Source organism: Lycium barbarum, chromosome 6 (genome assembly GCF_019175385.1).
Source record: "Lycium barbarum isolate Lr01 chromosome 6, ASM1917538v2, whole genome shotgun sequence".
Taxonomy (NCBI): Eukaryota; Viridiplantae; Streptophyta; class Magnoliopsida; order Solanales; family Solanaceae; genus Lycium; species Lycium barbarum.
In genome coordinates this window covers 116,618,378-116,634,295 of record NC_083342.1, presented here as the reverse complement: position 1 = coordinate 116,634,295, position 15,918 = coordinate 116,618,378, and the positions used below count along the sequence as shown (strand labels likewise).

Sequence of the window (15,918 nt, the reverse complement as noted above, 5' to 3'; positions counted from 1 at the left end):
AAAACAAAATTAAGTGTTCTTCATTTGACCATAATTAATAGTTATTTTAGTATTTGTCAATATTTACAAATACTAATGTTTTGTATATTTAGAAAACTTGTTTTAAAATTTCAAATAAAGTGCAATCATGATTTTCAATTTTTCAGTATATAAAAAAGGAAACAAAAGCCAACAAATAAGGAAAAATCTGTCTTAATATTTTCGGCTTTGGTGTCGTCTGACTCCTACTTGAACCACCTGAAACAAACAAACATCAGCTATTCACAACAACAACAAAAATGCAAAAATCAAACTTCAATTCACCTTTGTCCCCAAACATTTCAAGACAACAGCTTTTTGATTCCCTCACATCTCACATTTCTCTCTACAATTCATCACAAAAAACCCCATTTCATAACCCTAACCCTAGATTATCTATTCTCAAATGGTTCACTTCCCTTTCAATTCCTCAACGTCAAGCTCATCTCACAATCGTTCACTCCAATTTCCTTCAAATTGTTTTACAAATGGTTACTAAAATCCAGTCCAACGGTCATGGTTTCTTTTTTATATTACCTGATATGCCCTTAGATGGTTCTCATCTTCCTAGCATTTGTTTTAGGAAATCTCATGGGTTATTAGCTCGAGTTGCTGAGTCTAACGAGCCCGAACGGAGAGTTCGTGACTCGGTTCGGGTTTTCAGCTCGAAAGAAGGGGAAGGGGAAAATGGGGTTTGTGGTTTATTGGAATTTGTTGATTCTTTAACTGTATGTGAGGGTTTTGTACGAAATGTGGATGGTTTTGTGAGTGTAATGGATGGTGTATCCAACGGGAGGTTTTTAAGGGGTGAAGAGAGTGGGTTGAGCTCAGAATGGGTGGAATTAGGGTGGTTGAAAGAGAAGGGGTATTATAGTATTGAGGGTTTTATTGCGAATAGGTTGGAGGTGGCATTAAGATTGGCGTGGTTGAATCATAATAATGGTGGGAAAAAGAGAGGTGTGAAATTGAAAGATAAGGTGAATGCTGTAGGTGTTGGAGCTAACGCGTTTTGGAGGAAGAAAGGGTGTGTTGATTGGTGGGGAAAGTTGGATGAGGCAACAAGGGGAAAGATTATTCGTCTTGGCTTAGGGAAGGCAGCGAAATCACTGGTACTTCCTTTATGTTGAGCTTTTATCTTGCTTAGCAAATTGGTCTCTGTTTGTTCTTTTGATGCTAAAATGTTGTATTTAATGCGCGACGAGTTCATTCGATGAGATTACAATATGTTTCTATTTGTGTATGTGATGGCATTTCCATTTTTTTTTTTTTTTAAATAAGGGTTGGCATTTCCATTCATGGATGTAAAAAAGCTGAACTTTGCCTCTAATAGGAAAGCGATAATGACATAGACATTGTGGAATAGTAAATAGCTTGTTAAATAGAAAGTATGTGTTTCAGAGTCCTCAGGAATCTATCTGAAAAGTAAGTGGCTAGGATTTGCAAGTAGGCTAATATCTGTGTTAAAAAAATAAGTTGAGATGTAAAAAAGGAAATTTAAAAGAATGCTGAGGATGGTTCTTTGATTTGGAAAAGCAAAAGAGAGTATAAACTGCAGGCATCTGTGACTGAGGATTTAACTAAACTATCAAATCATGCAACTTCTTAACTAGGATGCTTCTCCATATTTTCGTAGAATAGACTAATATGTATAAACTGTCTTTTCTTGTTCTCATGCTTTACAATTGGATGAGTCTATTCAAACCAAAACGGATTTCGATCTTTTATGTACTCTATGCATGTGCATTCCTTTTAAATAATCTCTCTCTCTCGCTGTCTCTTCTTTCAAAAAATAAAATACTCCAGTGGCCATAGCATGTCCGTGAATGTGTGTTTGGTTAGTGGCGCTTATTTGAAGGTCTTTCAGATAAACTTCCTCTTCACTGATAAACTATAATTTCCCCCAAGTAAAGCCTTACAACTTACAGATCACTTGAAATATCAAATATGCTACTCCTTTCCTGTTGTTACCTCAAAACAGCATGTTTGCTTCATTTCTCTTTCTCTCTCAAAAAAGAAAAAGAAAAAAAAAAAAAAAAAAAGAAGAAGAACAAAGAAAAAAAGCAAAAGGCTAGCATGTTTGCTTCTGGTCATGTATGTTATAGCTGCAAGTAATTTAGGATAACATAACAGTGATAATTGTTCGATTTTGGTTTGATATACTTCCCATAATCATATTTTTTCACAAATAGCAACTATTACATTAATGATATCTCCTAGTATGTTTCTCATAGCATTCCTGTCCTGCCTGACAATGTCAATCAAATGATTGTGATGTTAGCAGTTCAGCTGTTTAAGCTTCTGATTGTTGGAAGAGTCGTCTATTCTTCCTGCGTAGTTTACAGGTGCATGTCAGAATTTGACACAGGCTTATGCTGCCCGATCTCCAATTATGTCTTTCAGATTACTGATACTTTGAAGGGGGCAAGAGGTGTTTCAGCAGATAAAGCTTGGCTCTGCAGTTCAACGCTAGAACAATCTCTGAGGGGTAACACTACTTTGTCTAATCGAAGGAACTTTGTGAATCTCAGAGGGTCAGATGCAAGAGTTGCACAGAGCATGTCTCATGCATCAGTGTTTGGAGTTTCATGCTCATTAAACCAGTTACTTGATAGTTTGTGTATGCTTCAGGATATCTCCACTGTGCTGTTGGCATGTTCACATACTGTTTGCGAGTCTCCTGACTGTGAAAATCTATTTTTTAGCTCATTAGAATCTGTTAATACTCTTTCTGATTGTATATTAAGAAAATTACGGGGGTTACTGATGATTATTTCTCTCGACTGTACAAAGTATGAGCTACTAGAGGACGAAAACTTGAATTCCTTACCAAAGCAAAACAAGGAGATACTTGGTGCTTCTAATCGTAAGAAAAAAGGGAAAAACCGTAAAGGGAAGAAATCAAATCCTTCGCCGAAACCTACTACAGATGGTTTAAGGGTTGTTAAAAGCACTGAGGTACAACTCTGATCCTGAAGACTTCTCATAGAAATACCTTTTAGTAAGAAAGATATCTATACCATGTGGTTATTTACCTTCTTTTACAAAATATATGCAGGATAAGGGAGACACATTCATGTGTGGTGATGATGTACATAGTAGTTCGTCTACTGGTTTGGTCGTTAAACTTCGTGGTGATAATGTACATAGTGGTTTGCCTAGTGGATCGGTCAATAGAGTACAACAGAAGGATCTTGATAAAAAGAGTCTTCCATCTATGATTGATATGGTTGTAATTATCTTTCTAGTATGGATCAGATATCCAAGTTATGTTTTAAATAGTTTGTAACTGACTGTCTGTCTGCAGGGACATGGTGAAGGACCAGATAGTCAAACTGTTAGAAGTGCTACAAGGAAGAAAAGGAAAGAAAGAAACAAGATTAAAAATCCTAGCTTGATAACTTCTGGGGAAGATGGTAAATGTCAGAAAAGAAATTCTCAGAAGACCTTTATTTCTGTCAACTCCCGAGATGGGGATCCAAGATCTGATTGTGTCACTGTAGATTCAGTTGTTCAAAGCGGATCAAAAGATTCTTCTATTGACAATGAGAAACGTAAACTGGAAGCGAGCATTCGGAGTCGAAGCGGTGGGGTTTGTGGCTCTGCTGGTTCTCCTGAAGGTTGCAGGAATCCTTGTTTGACAGACCATTTGCTCTCAGAGGGGGTGATTGGAAATGGAACAGTAGCTGTTGCAGTGGAAACTACCAATAGGGATGGCGGTTCTGGTGTATCTTCTGTAATGCCTGTGATTGACTCTGCACCCACTCATTCAAACTGCAAGGAGTTTAAAAAATTGAACAACAGATCAGGTTTTCTTGAGAAACAAACTAAAGTTAGTGATCCCAACACAAAATTTACCTCCTTAAAGGAGCAAGGAGGTGTTGATGTTTATGATACAGGGACAATGAATTCTCAATCTTATGTTTCGTATGAGTGGCCCAGTGTAGCTCCTGTTCATCTTCCATGCGGTGATTCACATCTCCCACCGGCTACTGATAGATTGCACCTTGATGTCAGTCACAACTGGAAAAGTCATTTTCGTCATTCTTTTCTACGCAATGTACGTCATGTAAGAAATGCTTCAATTGAAACAGGGTGCTCTGGAATCATATCTGGACCTTTGCCAATGAGTTTAGATTGGCCCCCAATGGTGCGCAGTATCAATAGGCTAGCTGCTCCATCAGTTACATGCAATTATGATGCTGGGTTTATCTCTAGGAGAACTTCTTTCCAGCAGGATATAGCAGCCCAAAGCATGCACTGTAATGCGGTGAGTACCGAGGATGAAAGGGTATATTCTGGTGACGTAATGGACTTCTCCGATCTTTCAAATTCACATGAAGTGGGTGAAGACCATGATTATCACTGGATGTCTGAAGAAGAGTTAGAGGTACATGCTGTTTCCGGGGTGGACTATAATCAGTACTTTGGAGGTGGTGTTATGTATTGGAATCCTTCTGAACTCGGTACTAATTTTTCACGTCCTCCCTCTCTTAGCTCGGATGATAGCTCATGGGCATGGAGGGAAGCAGACATGAATAGGGCGGTTGATGATATGGTTGCCTTCTCTTCTTCCTACAGTACAAATGGTTTGACTTCTCCATCTGGTGCTTCCTTTTGCTCGCCATTTGATCCTTTAGGTTCAGGACATCAGGCTCTTGGTTATGTTATACCAGGAAGCGAGATTAGCAGCAAGGTTCTGCAGTCCTCATCGGCAGCAGATCTAGTGACAGTAGAGAATGCTTCAGGATCTTTGTCTAATTTGTCTGGTGATGTTGAAGCAAAGTCTGTGGATTCACTTCCATACCCCATTCTACGACCCATTGTCATTCCCAGTATGTCAAGGGAGAGATCGAGATCAGATTTTAAGCGCAGTCATGATCATAAAAGTCCTTGTGTTCCTCCCAGCAGGCGGGAGCAACCTAGGATCAAGAGGCCTCCATCACCTGTGGTCCTCTGCGTTCCACGTGCCCCTCGTCCACCTCCTCCTTCTCCAGTTGGTGATTCTAGAAGGCACAGAGGTTTTCCAACAGTTCGGTCTGGTAGCTCCAGCCCCAGGCAGTGGGGTGTCAAAGGTTGGTTCCATGATGGAATTAATTTTGAAGAAGCTTGTATACGCATGGATGGTAGTGAAGTAGTTTGGCCTGCTTGGAGGAGTAAAAGTCTCTCAGCCCATCAGTTAACACAGCCTCTACCTGGAGCTTTGCTGCAGGATCGCCTCATCGCTATTTCACAGTTAACTCGCGATCAAGAACATGTAAATTTCAAATCTGAGAATCCCGTTTGCAACTCCTCTATTTACAAGTTTCTGTCTGCTTGGGTGAAAAACTATACTTTAGTTCTTTCTTTTTCTTTTCCAGCCAGATGTTGCGTTCCCACTTCAACCTCCTGAAACGCTGAACTCTACTGCAAAGAAGGCCTGTCTTTCAGTGATCCATAGTCGCCTTCATGACGAAATTGAGAGCTTCTGCAAACAGGTGGAGTCCCAAGAGAGTAGTAGCTTCTGCAGTCTTATTTCAGTAATTTAACTAGATTTTCAGGGTAAAAAATTTAGACAATTGGATATTACCTGATGCTTATTGTTGGTTATCTATAATGATATTCAAGGTCGCCTCTGAGAATCTGATCAGGAAGCCTTACATTAATTGGGCTGTAAAACGCGTTGCACGTTCTCTACAAGTATTATGGCCTAGATCTCGTACAAACATTTTTGGTTCAAACGCTACTGGGTTGTCACTCCCATCAAGTGATGTGGATCTTGTGGTTTGTCTTCCTCCTGTGAGGAATCTGGTACGCATATCTTGGCTAACATGTGCTTACGTTTTATCTTTTAGGTACGGAAAAAAAGAGTTTTGGAGAAAGGAGATCACGTTATATTCTTTTCTTTTTTTCCCCATAGGAGCCAATTAAAGAAGCTGGGATCTTAGAGGGGCGAAATGGGATCAAAGAAACATGCCTTCAGGTATCCAGGATTACATGGAATATTCTTCTCTAATAATTGAAGGATGAAATGCTATGTTTACTTTGAAAGTGATGATTTTTTTGTAACTTAAAGCTTTTCATACACACCATTCTTCACTGATTTTTTAATCATTAACCAATATTTTCTTCATGACTCCTCAACCCCCATCCCCCTCAAAAAAAAAAAAAGAGCACCTTCTTAACTTAAAGCTTTTCATACAACACCAATCTTCTTGCTGATTTTTAAATTCTATTTCCTATACATGCGAAAGAATACACCTTTCTGGGCTCCGTGGGATCTATACTGATAAGAGTAGGAAGCTTGTCTTGTCTTGTCTCTCACCAATAGTTTCTGGTAATATGATTTGATTGTGAATTAACCATCCCTCCTCAACCCTCACGTTGATGAATTTTGCGTAGAAGTCAATATGATCTGCTTGTCGAGTGCTTGCCCCAAGTTTTGGAACCACACCCCACCCCCCCCCACCCCCGGGGTCTTGTAGATTCATTCTAAACCTGAGGTTCAAAAGTACGTACTTATATGTGCAAGAGGTTGGTCGAAGATCACTACCTAGTGTGGCTTTCAAAAGGAAGAGAAGGAAAAGTAGAGCGTGGAAAGTAGTCCCTCTACCCTCTACCTCATATATTGATTATCTGGAGAGAGAAATAAGAGCGTCGTTGAAGGAGCGCAAACTATTTTGTACAAAGTCGGGTGTTATTGTTTTTTGTAAATTTTTGTTGATCCTGAGATTCCATGTTATAGATGGTTGGTGCCATTTGAAGGGAATCAAAGTCACAACTTTTTCACTTGTAAATTGGGAGCGCTTCCTAACAAATAAAATAAAATGAGTCAATCAATTATGCCTCAATTTCAAATCAATCTGCTTTATAAATCCTATTTATCGATTTTGCTTTATGTTGATCCATCTCATGCTTATACTAACTAATTTTCCTTTCATGGCCAGAAAAAGTTACTCACTCCATCCCATTTTATGCGTGTCCGACTGCGTAAAGAGTCATGTCAAAAGTCTTCTTTATTTTTTCTATGTCCAAAAAAAAAAAGAGACTGACATGTAATCAAATATATGCATAATACCAAAATTATCCTCTTAAATGAGTGGTGGTGAGAACTTTTATATCATGTGGGTCCCAACAAGACATTAAGTTGAAATAGGGATGTTAAGATTAAATAGTTTCAGAAAAGAGAAATGTGTCATTCTTTTTGGGACAAACTAAAAGAAAAATGTTTTGCATAAAATGGGACAGACAGAGGATTGTTTTTTTTAAAAAAAAAAAAAAAAAAAAACACAGAACCAGACAAGAACATTGTATTTGTTTTACCCTTGGTTGTCCAATTTGGTACAAATATAGTTTATTCTAAATGGAGCTTCTTGTTGCTGACATAGAGCACTTTGCAGCATGCAGCTAGATATCTGGCTAACCAGGAGTGGGTAAAAAATGATTCTCTGAAGATCGTGGAAAATACTGCTGTAATGTCTCTGAAATCCAAAATCTTTTTCCTTCTGGGTTCTCATCAGCTTAGTGTTCTTCTTTATGTTAACCATATTACCTTTTGCCTTCTCTATTTTATCACAAAAAAAATACCTTTTGTCGTTCTTTGATCTCCTTGGTCATTGTTCCATGCTATGTTGCTTCCATTTTTTTACAGATACCAATTATAAGGCTTGTGGTGGAAGTTCCACATGATCTCATTTCATCGGCTCTGTCAAATTTACAAACACCAAAAGCTGAACCAACTCAGTTGACTGTTGAAGAAAGCAATACTTTTCAGGCTGATTCGACTTGTTCGGATTCCTCATCTTCACCACAGTGGTCTAAGGTGAATGAATGTGCGAAGGATGTAAAAGCAGTTCGACTTGATATTAGTTTCAAATCGCCTTCACATACAGGATTACAGACCACAGAGCTGGTAAGACTTGGAGAGATTGCATCTGAATACTTGTGGGATCAAATTCAGAACTATATTCTCCCAATCTTTATCACTTTGAAATTTTATTATGTCGAGCCTGTCAATCAGTTATGCATGTAGATTTATCTTATCACGTGTTTCCTTTGTCGATGATAGGTAAAAGAGCTCACAGAACAGTTTCCTGCTGCCACACCTCTTGCTTTGGTACTAAAACAGTTCCTAGCTGATCGCAGTCTTGACCAGTCATATTCAGGCGGTTTAAGTTCATATTGTCTAGTAAGCTTTCCTATCATCAAAATATTTCCTAGAGTATTTAGTTTAACTTTGAAAGGAAGTATTTTGCTTAACACGAAGGAAGCAATGATCCTTACAGTTACATAAAAGTGTTTCCGATGTCTATGTACTTGTTTCTCACTTGATATTCAAGCTTTGTTCTTTTGGTCATGCTTAAATACATCACTCTTCCATACTGCTCTATGCCATCCTTGCAAAAACTGTAGGGTTGTTTTGGGCATACACCAAATAATGCCAAATATGTTGAGCATAATGTTCCAAATATCAGTAAATTTACAATGATGGAATCGATGGATGTTGTCCTCTTCACATAGTACACAGCTGTTGCGTAGCTGCGTACCTCTTCTTTGAAGGTTGCTTTGTGTGAGACATGCCTCTTTGGACTCCAACCGAGAGAAACTTTTGACCTTAAGTGGAGCCACGCCTTTCCATATGAATTTCCATGGCCAGGGAGTGTTCTGAGATGAAACTTGAGTAGAAATTGAGTAGCATGACTTTAAAGAGAAGGTGCCCTTTGATTTACCTCACAATCAGATGAAGAAGAGGCTGGGGGAGTGCTGCTGAGTAAGTTCAAAAGGCTTAGTTATCTATCCGATTCCCAATCATTTAAGTTCCTCTTTAAAGTGATAAGCCAACCATGCTCTTCTCTGAAATCTGAGATAACAGCGTCTTTGGAAGAGATGATGCTGAAGAGATCGGGACACATGTCTTTAATAGGAGTGTATCCAATGTTATGATTCATGAATGGTCAATATACAGTGCACCTATTTTTTTTAACTGCCCTCTACTCATTCCCTGCACTGACCTCTTTGCTAAGCTGCTTCAATCCCTTCTTGACACTCCATTATGTGCGGATTAGTGAGGGCAGTTGAGGCCAAAGAAGGAGATTTTCCGGTTACTCCTTTGCTTAGAAAGCAGAGAAAAGGAGGAGAAATGGATGATTAAAGAGTTCTCTTCATCAAAAAAAAAAAGAGTTCTCTTTCTCTTGCTTGGGTGCTGTAGAAATTAGGGAATGAAAATAAGAGAATCATTTTCATCTTGACCCAAAATTTTAATCAATGACAAAAAAGTCCTACAATTTTACTCTCCATTCTTGTTTCAACTCAAAACCAAGCAAAGGATGGAGGTTGGGCAGCTACTTTTATGCTTTGCGTGGAAGCTAGAGAAGGGAAGAGAAAGAAAGGGACAGCTTAAAGAGTTTTCTCCTCTCTCTTGCTTTGGTGCTGTAACAATTAAGGATGAAAATAAGAGAGTACTATTTTCCTCTTTGCCAAAATTTTAGTCAATGACAACAAAAAGTTAAACAATTTTCCTTTCCATTCTTGTTTTAAACCCAAACCATGCATAGGAAAAAGGACAAATCTCCTTGACTTTCTCTTTATTTTTACTACATTTTCCCTCCTTTCTCTTCCTTTGCTATTCCACCCAGCATAGGGTATATTTATGCTCACATTGGTTCATTCTATTTCTACTGGTGAAGATTAAATGTCCCTGCCTTGATTTACATGTAATTAGAAATTCGGGGTGGAAGTTTTGATTTATCCATTTAGAGATGAGTGGACTTTTGCTAACTAGCATTTTGATGAAGTTCTAGAACCTAGACTATATTGCATGAAATACGGACTGGAGTTTCCATAGAGTTCCCTATCTTGATTCATCATCTTTCAGTTGTTGAATGAGGTCACATTGCGTATCAGTTCCTCCTTTTAATTCTGTAGCAGTCTTTAGCAGAAGACCAGAACAAGTAGGCATCAAGTAAAAGCTGGGTTCCTTCAGTCAGGCTGGAGAAAACTTGTTATGGCTTAGACTACCATTTGAGTCTCCAAACACCTTATAACTAAGGGGCAAACAGTGGTGTATGAGTCTAACACAAGTTCGAACAGAAATGTTGTGGTTTGTTGGGAAGTGGAAATATCTGCATTGTGGCCATTATATATTAAATCTTGTTATCTGTGAAACTTTTCACCCATTCGTTTCAAGCAAAAGTGAAATAGTGAAACTTATTCAGTTGTCTTCCAATTCTTGGCATTCTTACCTTAGGGTTTTGCTTCCTTGGTTTCATTCTCTCTTTATGTTAATGTGTTTGAACGTCTCTTAAATGTCTTCACCATTTAATAGGTACTATTGATCACACGGTTTTTGCAGCATGAACATCATCACAGTCGACCAATTGACCAAGTATGATCGAATTCTTCCCTTTCTTGTTTTATTTTTTGCCTATAATTTTTTATGGCGTTGACCCCTGTTTTTGCTGTTAATGGTGTCATCAGTAAGCATGAAATGTTCAATGTAGATTGTGATGATGTCTCCATTATTTTTGTTATTGGGTTGCACATATTGTGATGAAAACATTCATAGGACCTTTCACACTATAGAAGAACCTGCAATATAACATAAGATGATTTCCTGGGTAAACACCGTGAAATTTTCGTCGGTTATCCCTTTTTGAGCAAACTGAAAATCTTATGAGAAAACATTAGACCATGGTTTAAAATTTGTACGTTATTGCAAACATTAGACAACAGCTGTTTTGTCTGTAAGGGTGACCAATATATGAGCAAACATTAGACTCGAGTCTGAGGTTGTCCGGAAGGTTTTTCGCAAGGGCTATATTCGCACGGCTTTCAAAGTAGAGACAAAATCTAAATGGTGGATTTAAAATAGGGACATTTGTATATCATCCGTAAACACCAACAGTGAAGAATGAAGCGAAACGAGTCATTTCTCTACAGCAGGACAACCCAGCCAGCTGAGTTTCTCATATGGGGGTTATAAGTGTGAGAGATTAATTATTGGACATAGTGAGCGGGTGAATTCCGTTTTTTTTTTCTCATGTAGCAAGGTAAAAAGGAGGGCTTAGGTGAGGAGGTTGACCTTTTTTTTTTTTTTGGGTAAATTGAGGTTAACCTTTTTAACTTCAATAAAATACTCAATGGCATTACGGAAACTGGAGGGCTGGAAATCACACTTAAAGATGTTATCTACCAGTCAGCATGAGATAATGATTAGTCTTGGTGCAACATGGTTTCTCTTTGGGAATCTGGGGAAGATATGTTCAAATAGCAGAAACTTAAGGTGCATGTCTGATGCACTGTGAGAGCCTTGTGGAATGGACTACCTTTCTGAGTTATTACATGGAGGTTTATATCATCTTTGAGCTGCTTGTCTCATTTTAAATTTCTTTCCTGATGTTGCATATTAGTTCTTTTGCCTCGTTTTAGAAATTAGATGTTAGAGAAATATGAATATATGAGAGCCTATCTGTTGGCTTACCTACATAACTATAAAATAATTCATGACATCGTACCTGAATGAACAAGCCCAATCTTTCTCTCAAAAGATGTAGAACTTGACTGCTAGTATACTCAACGTAAGATTGAAAAATCCAACCTCCTGCTCAATGCTTGTACAGCATTGGTCCGTGCAGGTTAATAGGATAGCCTTGCACAGAGGCTCATGCCTTTCCAATTTCATAGCAATATGATAGGGGTGCTCCTACAATTTTATACTTGATGAGCTTGTTAAATGCTGCAGTGCCTCTATCAAAGAAGTTAATTTTGTTTCATTTCATGAGAACCAAGCTTCATTTATTTTTTTCTTTTGATGCATCAGAGTTACCGAGAGTAACTTTCATTGATCTTATTTTGTAGAACTTGGGGAGCCTCCTGATGGATTTTTTCTACTTCTTTGGGTGAGTTTGAGCAGTTTGAAGACATATTTCCTTCATTAACTTTCATCTAATGTTTTCCTTCTTACAAGCGGCCACACATTTTTAGTTTAAATTAAAGTCCAAACGACTACGATACCCCTGCTTCCCTCAAAAGAAAAAAATGCAAAAAGGGTACTGCAGATGTAAAGCCTTCTTTTTGTCCCCAGGAATGTGTTTGATCCTCGTCAAATACGTGTCTCAATACAGGGAAGCGGCCTATACATAAATAGAGAACGAGGGTGCAGGTGTGGCATCTTGTTGAACCTCCTGATTTTGTTTCTTGCAAATATTTTGCTCTGTTTTGGGATGATTTTCCTTCCTTTTATTCCCTGGTCTTATTTTGTAGCATTGATCCAATTTGCATTGATGATCCTCTGTACCCGACCAATAATGTGGGGCGGAACTGCTTTCGCATACACCAATGCATCAAGGTTAGTTGGAAAGCTTTGCATCAAATTTTTGAGAAAATATTTTTGTTGTGAAATATGGATAATAAGCACGAAATATAAATCCATCATCACAATGTTAGTAGAACTAGAAAAACTTGCGGGTCGGGTAAAAGTGGAAAACTTGTTATACATAAGGTTTCTTAGCTTTAAAAATCATAGGATAAAATATCCTGTGTGTTGAATGTATTTGAATCTCCTAAGAGGCAGCAAAGGATTCCTTCCAGGCTGGCTAGCAGGGGGGAGTCGGGGACGTGTTGGTCAACGAATTAATCAGACATCCCTCAATCACCCGTAGATTAAAGTAGGAGCTTTTGATGCAAGAACTAAGCATTGGGCTCCACTCTTGGTGGCGCCCTTCTATTAGTTTGCTTTATTCCGCCATTCTACCAAGTTGTTTAAGTTTCAATCTTGACACAATACATCCTTTACTTTGAGGGTAATTTGCATACGTAAAAGCTTGAATCAGAAAGTTCTTGGGACGTCTCTCAAATGTCATGGGATATGCTTCTATTGAAAAGGTAGCATACGTCAGTTAAAATTCAAAGCATTAATTCCTCTTATGCCCTCAAATATGTGACGTTCAGCTAAAAATACTTTGTTCTTTAAAATTGAGTGGCTGCTTTTCATTTAGTAATATATAGCCTGAAGTAACAAACTTTTTGGTATTCTCTCAAAAAAAAACATTAAAAAAAAAAAAAAAAAAACTTTTGGTATTCTCTAAAGTTTGGCTGCATCTTGTTTGACATATGGATGAAGTTGGTTCCTGAGTTGCAATTTGTTATTTGGACTGAAGTTGCTACTGAACCAATTAGACTTTTCATTAAAAATTATAATCATTGAATATTGGCTGCATATAACTATTTTAATAAAAGTTACTTTCTGTAGGCATTTGCAGATGCTTATTCTACTTTGGAAAATGAGATACCTTCTCTTCCTAACAACGATGAATCAAATACAGCGCCACAAGTTAAGCTGCTCCCAAGAATTATCCCGAGCATTGTGGTTTCTGAGATGTCTTAATATCAGAAGTTTTGCATCTTGAAGGTATGTTAAGCTCTTATCTTCTGCTCAACAATAAATACATGTATAGTTTTCAATATGATATCTTCTTGTATCTTTTTCTATCCTCTTAGATTGAAATGATTTCTTGCATAGGGTTAAAGTTCTTAAACTGATAAAGACTAGGTTGTAAGAAAAGAAAAAACGCTTCTAAAAAGAATGTTCATTTATTAAGTTATTGCGTAACTATCTCCATGAAAGTATCAAAGAGGTGTGTTTCTTCCTGTATACGGGCGATTTTACCTTTTCTTAATATATTTTTGATTATTTTATCAGAAAAGCATCTCCATGAAAACCAGTGACAAGCAAAGCCATTATGCTAAACATTGAAGTTTGGGCCTTCATAAGTTAGGTAATAAATGTAAATATTACATGGTGTTTTGTTTGATGTTGTACTCGTTCACTGTAAAGTGAATGGATTTAACCTTTTCTTTCCTTCTGTTTCCCATTAGCTTCTTGTTTCTTTTATAACTATCAAAGACTCAGTCTCAGTTCTTTGTGTGCATCTGTTTGATATCAGCTTATTGTTATCACTATCAAAGACTCAAAGGTCAATCTCAACTTGCAACCGCCTCTACCAGAGTTGCAATAAATTCTACAGCCGTTCTTTCTACCGTGATTGGGTAAGATCTTCTTTTGCCCTACAGTTGCTTGCATATTTAGTTTTTGCATTTGCAGGTTTGGTTTTCAAATTTATGCTGCTGACTTCTAGCAAATTGTGATTAAATTGTTTGGTATTATAAATATAGATTAGGATTCTGCCTTTAAAAAATGGGACCAACTTCCACTGGATGTCAGAACCAAGGAACAGTTAAAGAGGTCCTCCATTCAATATAATCAAGCATGGTCTGAACTCGACCATGTCAGTGTAACATGACCGCATTAACATGTTGGAGACAATTTGTTGTTACCTGGTTTGTCTTGAAAGTAATTCCACGGTTAGAAAACTCTTCGCTCATTACAATTTTGATTTTCACCAAACTAGAATCGTGGTATCGAATTGTGCACTACTAGATCTAACGAGACAAAATTTGCTACTTAAAAGAGATTTTTGAAAAGTCTAGTAAGTTTTGTTTCTATTTTCTTTTCTAACATTCTTTTTTATTTCTTCTTTAGTCGATGAATCATGGCTCATAAGATTTGGAGTGCAATACCACTCTACTTGCTCAGTCCTTGGGTTCTGAGATGTTTCTACTCTCATGCATTATTCGGATGCTTGCAAGAATTGAATGGACATTCTGACGCACTATGCCATTTCTCACTCAACCTCCATGTTAAGAAATGGACCTTAGGCCTAACTCAACTCTAAAAGGAGGTGAGGATTGTTCAAGATCATAGGCAAACAACCCCATCCCACACCGATGTGAGACTCTTAAGACCCCCCTATGGACATCTAGGGGAGCCAATATCAGGTAAACCAAGAGTTAGGATGGGTCTGGCTCTGATACCATGTGAAGAAATGGTGGTGTCCGCGCCCTCTTGATAACAGTGGTAGCTAGGCCTTCTTGCGCGCACCTCAACTGTTTCACCAAGTACCTGCTATCCTCCACCAGCTCAGGTACCGGATAATTCTACCCACCCAGGCTTAGGCAAATGATAACTTTGACCCTGTATAATCACCATTACAAGTCATGTCTGATACCTGAGTTCATCTAATGCTTTGAGCAGGCTCGCAGTCAATAGGAAAAGTAAGCTTTTAGCTTCTCCTGATGGGTTAAGCATCTTCGTATTGAAGATACCTTACTTCAGGAGGGCGGCTGATGCTGGTTAAAGTATGCTCACACAGAAAAGTGTTCTAAAGTGGTTTCACTTTGTGGCCATGCAGTTGCAAGAAGGAATCCTTCATTTGTGCAAGAAGATCGAGGCCAAATTTTAATTGTCTACAAAAGTAAGAAAGACAAAAAAGGAGAGGAATTTCTGTATTTTAACATTAATTTGATAGTTTACTCATACCTTTGTCCATTTATGGTGATAAAAATTAAGCTGAGCTGGTGCTTTCTATGCTTAAAAAGATGAACTCTTGATATTCTCTTTGGACTGAAATGCGTCCAAAATCAATCTCAACTAGTTTGACCTATAGCCATAGTTGTATTTTTGTGGTGTCTCTTCATTGAAAATAATGTAACAATACCCTGGTATCTGTTATATAACAGCACTCATTCAAATAAATCGTATGAAACAATAACTAGATATTTTAATTCTTTCTAGGTAAGCAATGTTCTTCTTATACCTGTGCACGTTCGTGATGTCCGTTTGTTCTCTCACTCGCCTTGAGCTTATTTTCCTAGTTGATTTCTTATCACGTATTTATTCATTTTTAATGATTCAATCATACGGATCGAGAGCTGTAAATTTGTTAAGTCTTTCCAGGTATCTGATAGGCACGTTATGATTAGACTTATTAATCTATAGGAATTTCACCCACTCCAAACTTTCTGAAATCTGATATCTTTTTAATCATTTGATGTTGCCTTAATGATGCGTTTGAGATTTTGTCATAT

At 37.8% G+C, this 15,918-nt stretch overlaps 1 protein-coding gene across 13 annotated transcripts; it reads left to right on the top strand.

The window, feature by feature from the left end:
• The first annotated feature begins 179 nt into the window (after positions 1-179).
• LOC132645746 (uncharacterized) lies at positions 180-15,624 on the top strand. 13 transcript variants are annotated; one of them, XM_060362912.1, is made up of 20 exons: positions 180-1,127; positions 2,419-2,973; positions 3,074-3,247; positions 3,323-5,272; positions 5,376-5,492; positions 5,623-5,805; positions 5,915-5,977; positions 7,395-7,466; positions 7,646-7,906; positions 8,063-8,182; positions 10,319-10,378; positions 11,851-11,891; positions 12,077-12,154; positions 12,256-12,340; positions 13,244-13,402; positions 13,694-13,769; positions 13,938-14,040; positions 14,172-14,355; positions 14,534-14,975; positions 15,086-15,624. In XM_060362912.1, exons 1-15 carry the CDS (start codon positions 279-281, stop codon positions 13,376-13,378), a joined length of 4,743 nt encoding a protein of 1,580 aa, XP_060218895.1. In that variant the 5' UTR covers positions 180-278; the 3' UTR covers positions 13,379-13,402; positions 13,694-13,769; positions 13,938-14,040; positions 14,172-14,355; positions 14,534-14,975; positions 15,086-15,624. The 13 variants fall into 13 exon arrangements, with proteins under 13 accessions (XP_060218895.1, XP_060218894.1, XP_060218892.1 ...); XM_060362911.1 differs by having other exon boundaries at positions 14,167-14,344; XM_060362909.1 differs by having other exon boundaries at positions 14,167-14,355.
• Positions 15,625-15,918: the final 294 nt, after the last annotated feature.

Bases quoted from the DNA above. Each gene is read 5' to 3' on its own strand.
- LOC132645746 (XM_060362917.1), top strand. From the start codon at position 279: ATGCAAAAATCAAACTTCAATTCACCTTTGTCCCCAAACATTTCAAGA. The intron at 3,248-3,322 runs GTAATTATCTTT...GTCTGTCTGCAG, and splicing joins CATCTATGATTGATATGGTT to GGACATGGTGAAGGACCAGA. The intron at 10,379-11,850 runs GTATGATCGAAT...CTTATTTTGTAG, and splicing joins ACAGTCGACCAATTGACCAA to AACTTGGGGAGCCTCCTGAT.